The 3,981-nt window shown below is 35.5% G+C and overlaps 2 protein-coding genes across 2 annotated transcripts; both read left to right on the top strand.

Moving 5' to 3' along the window:
- The first annotated feature begins 91 nt into the window (after positions 1-91).
- Positions 92-812, top strand: Gasu_65080 (archaeal ATPase). The gene has a single exon (XM_005702296.1). The coding sequence runs from the start codon at positions 99-101 to the stop codon at positions 690-692; it is 594 nt and encodes a 197-aa protein (XP_005702353.1). The 5' UTR covers positions 92-98; the 3' UTR covers positions 693-812.
- A 1,619-nt stretch (positions 813-2,431) lies between these two features.
- Gasu_65070 (archaeal ATPase) lies at positions 2,432-3,980 on the top strand (the record flags this gene model as incomplete). The annotated part of the gene is made up of 1 exon (XM_005702295.1): positions 2,432-3,980. A coding segment is annotated over exon 1 (1,495 nt), but the record flags the coding sequence as incomplete, so codon positions are not given.
- Between the last annotated feature and the right edge of the window lies 1 nt (position 3,981).

Below are 3,981 nucleotides of genomic sequence, written 5' to 3'. Positions count from 1 at the left end.
TTCAAGATCGAAATGAATTGAGGGAATTGTTGTGTCAATTGTCTCCAATATGGAAACAAATGAAACTTCCAATCAGTACAATATCACCTATTCACTATATGAAGTCTGTTGTTAGTTCTAGAGAAACAAGAAGTGAATCGAACAAGAGTCGAAGAACTTTTGCCAGTACTGAATGGAATAAGATTATTCGAGAGACACTTTATTTAGAGACTGTTTACATTCCTTTGGACGCTACTTCTCATAGTCCTGATATTATATTCCAATTACAATCTCCTGTGGAACCCAAAGTTCTTACTGTTGGAGTTGCATGTAAAGGACGTTGGAAGTCGGAAGGAATTGGCTGGTCAGATATTATAGATGAAGCCAAGAAATTTTTAGATCCTGTTTATGATCAAGTCTTATCCAGTGCAGTGGATTATCATCATTGTATGCTTATTATCGTTAGTACAAAGTTATCATTGAATGTTTCTAATGAGTTGGGTAATCAGAGTCGTTGTTACTCCAGTGGAATGTTTATTGGAGGTGATTCTTTCAAAGTACCTGATAATTGTGAACTTGTTATTCTTTGTGAAAGAGATGTCCAAATGCTGATTGACGAAGAAATATTGAGCGGACTTGAAAGAGCATTTCATGTTTCTCGTAGTCCTACTTTTTGGGATTTTAGATTAGATTTACTTGTCAATTTGCAATAATATTGCAGAGTTGTAGCAATGATTCAAAATGAATAGACTATACATACATACATGTTGATACAACTAGAACGAAAAATATCCTTTCTTGTCCAAATACTTAGTAAAGTGGTTACCCAAAGAATATCTCAAAACATTCTTCAAATGTCTGCTATGTTGTCTTTCTAGTCTGTTGAAAAAAGAACAGTAACTTTTTTACTATAATTTTCAAAGACTGAGACAGAAAAAGTTGTTTGTACATTTCACTTGGACTGTCCTTCCTATCTTTTGTTAACTGAATAGAAGAGAGTTTTCCTCGGTTTTAGACCAAACGAAAAAAGTGGCGGCAAAAACTTGAGGCTTCCTCTAACTTGAGAACCTGCACTGCGGTCTCAAAAAGAGTTTTAGCTTCTTGAAATTCCATAAAAGTTTAGATTCCTTTCGTTTTTAATAAGTTTTTTTCAAACTGCATTTCTAGCCTTGGAATTCATATGAATGGCTTCTACAAATATGAAACTTATTGGAACCAAGAGAAAATATAGTAAAGATAAGAACAAATACTAAAAAAAGTATTTTAGTTTGCAATTCAAACTCTATCTCAAAAGTACTAACAACACGATATATCCAAACTCTGTTTTAGTGAATTAGACTGAAAACTCACCGACTCTTAGATAGGGAAAGTAACCCGGTTGCAAAGATGATATTCGATATAAAAAATTTCGTTTGACTATCGATAGAACAAGAGCATCTTAAATGATTCTACCCATGTGACAAACAGAGAAAAAAACTTTCTATTTCAGACAATCACCATTTACATAGGAGTTCTATTTATATTGCATTTTAAAGGACAACTTTGGGAGTGGAACAGAATTGTTTCTAATTAGTCAGTGAAAACCATATCGAATCTTGAAGTATTGTCATTCCACAACAATCACTTGACCGATAACTTAGGAACTACAACGTCTTTCAGCCAAGAGTCATGTTGGGTAAAAGTTCTTCAATATGGAGTGGCTTTCAGTTGGAGAATTGCTGAAGCTTTCAAGTTGGTACACTACTCGACCTTGACTCAAGTATAAAAGGCTTCTTCTTTAGCAAAACAATTTTTTGGCTCTGTCTTTTACTCTTTTTTCAGCATCGATGTGCAGAAAATGAACGGTTATAGTTACTATATTTGAAGCCTTAATTGATGTCCTTATATAAGACATATTCACAACTTGGTAAAAGTCGAACAAAGGATAGACAACTTGTGTAGCTATTACATCAATAATGGCTTGTATTTAATGATAAGTCAGTGTGACAATCTTCATTATACTCTTCTCCAAATTCAATTAGATATTTTTGTATTTATAAACTGTGCTACGAACGGTTACAAACTAACAGACTTCCCATTCATTGCAATTCTCTGTTTCCCACTGTATTTCGTCTGTAACTTACAAAAAGCTTGTATCTTATTAGACTTGTATATAGGAGTTTGCGTGTAAGATAGTGTGGAAGATAGTAGAAAAACTCTCTTACAGTATACAAGCCATAGAAAGAGTACCCATCAATCTAATTCACCACAAAAACTCATAGAAACCTATTTCCTGTCTATTGTAAAAGAAAGTTTCTAGTTATGACAAGCAAGAAAATATTCCTGCTTTCTCTCTATTGTCATTGTGAGTCTGGAAGTGTCAAAGAGATCAGTTTTACCAATAACCAAATAAAGCAATCGCTCGAACAATAAAACATACACTCTCTTCCATCTCCTTTGAAAGCTTTTCGGTCATTGATTTATTCTTTAGTTGTGAATTGATTTCGGATTGGCGGCGGCGTGTAAAATGAGTTTGAACGAACCGTTGATAGATAGAAAAGAAGATGTTTATTCTATTCTTCGAACTTATTACTACCAGTTTCCTCGATTTGGGGGAGACTTGAATACTCCACGTCCTGCAGCTTGTTTCTCCCCTCACATTTTTGGGGCGGGCAAGAGTTGTGTTGGTGAAAATTTTTTAAAGTTTTTAAAAAAATTCGCCGACGAAGAAGAAGAGCAGACGAAGACAGAGGTTTTCAACAAGAGCTCATCGGGAAAAGTTGATTTGAAGATTTTTTCTTGGAAACACTTTGCGGAAAACACTTTGTCAGTTTGCTTTAAACTAGGAGAGAGCTTTTCTCGTGCTCCTTTTCCAAGGTTTCTAGACGCTTTGATGTATAACATAGTTTTTAGAGCCTTTCGTCAAAATGGAAGAAGAAAAGATGCCGCTCACGTTGCTTCAACGATAGTCAAGGACCACAACTTGGACGATATCATAGATTATCTTCTCGAACAATTTCAGAAACAATATTTATTTTTGATGATAGACGAACTTAGCCACCTAAGTGACCTCACCGCATACTATAGTGAACTTACCATGAAACAGTTCGTCGAGTCCGATCCTGGTTATATCCCGTATCGCAAATTTTTTCGAACTGTATATGAGTTGCTTAATACAGGAAAAGTTATCCTGTATATTGCTGGGCGAACTGCCGAAATCTCAGCCCGCCTGTCTGATGCTCGCTCCAGTAGAGTGAGTCTCCATATGTTGCGGTTGAATCCGTTTAATCTCCATGATATTAACGAATATATTGAGCTGGCAACTTATGATGGAAAGTCCTTGAAGGACTGTTTATTGCCCTCCGATGATTTACGATATCGATTCGTAGAATTGTTGAAGAAGAAGACAGGGGGTATTCCGTTGATTGTAAAGAATACTTTACTAGCCCTAGTAGGGAAACTTGCAAACTTATCTCAACCTGCTATCAACGATGACAATATGGAATTTTTATTAGATGGTGTCTTTGCAGATATACTAAATGAGTCGGGAACTTTTATTATTCCGGAGATACTAGATTCCGCAACCCTTCTTCGATATCAATTTGTCCTTTTGAGTTATCAACTCGGAACGATTTTCCCAATCGGATTTGCAACTACTCTATGTGGAACGAGAACTTATTTGATGGACTTGGTTGCAACTTTTGGGTTTTATTCTGAAATTTGTGAAACTGACGGGATTGATTTGGGCACTAAGTTCAAGATTGGTTGTTGTGAATTTATATTGCGAGCTCATAGCAACTATAACTTTTTCCGTGAGGCTACTGAACTCTTTCCTTTATCTCCGTTTAGTTATATTCCCGACACTTCAACAGCAAAAGGAGTCTTCTTTGAATTTGTATTTATGAAGATCTTTTGCTTTCGCTTATTAACTTTTCTTCATTCTAGTTCCTCGCCTATTGTACATTCTGCTATTCCAGGAATTTTCCAGGGTTCTTTATTGAACAGGACAATGTTTCTTATTCT

Source organism: Galdieria sulphuraria (genome assembly GCF_000341285.1).
Source record: "Galdieria sulphuraria unplaced genomic scaffold scaf_293, whole genome shotgun sequence".
NCBI classification, from domain to species: Eukaryota; Rhodophyta; class Bangiophyceae; order Galdieriales; family Galdieriaceae; genus Galdieria; species Galdieria sulphuraria.
This window is presented reverse-complemented; position numbering and strand designations above follow the sequence as displayed.

What these genes read in the sequence shown, in the direction of transcription:
- Gasu_65080 (XM_005702296.1), top strand. Translation starts at nt 99, where the DNA reads ATGAAGTCTGTTGTTAGTTCTAGAGAAACAAGAAGTGAATCGAACAAG.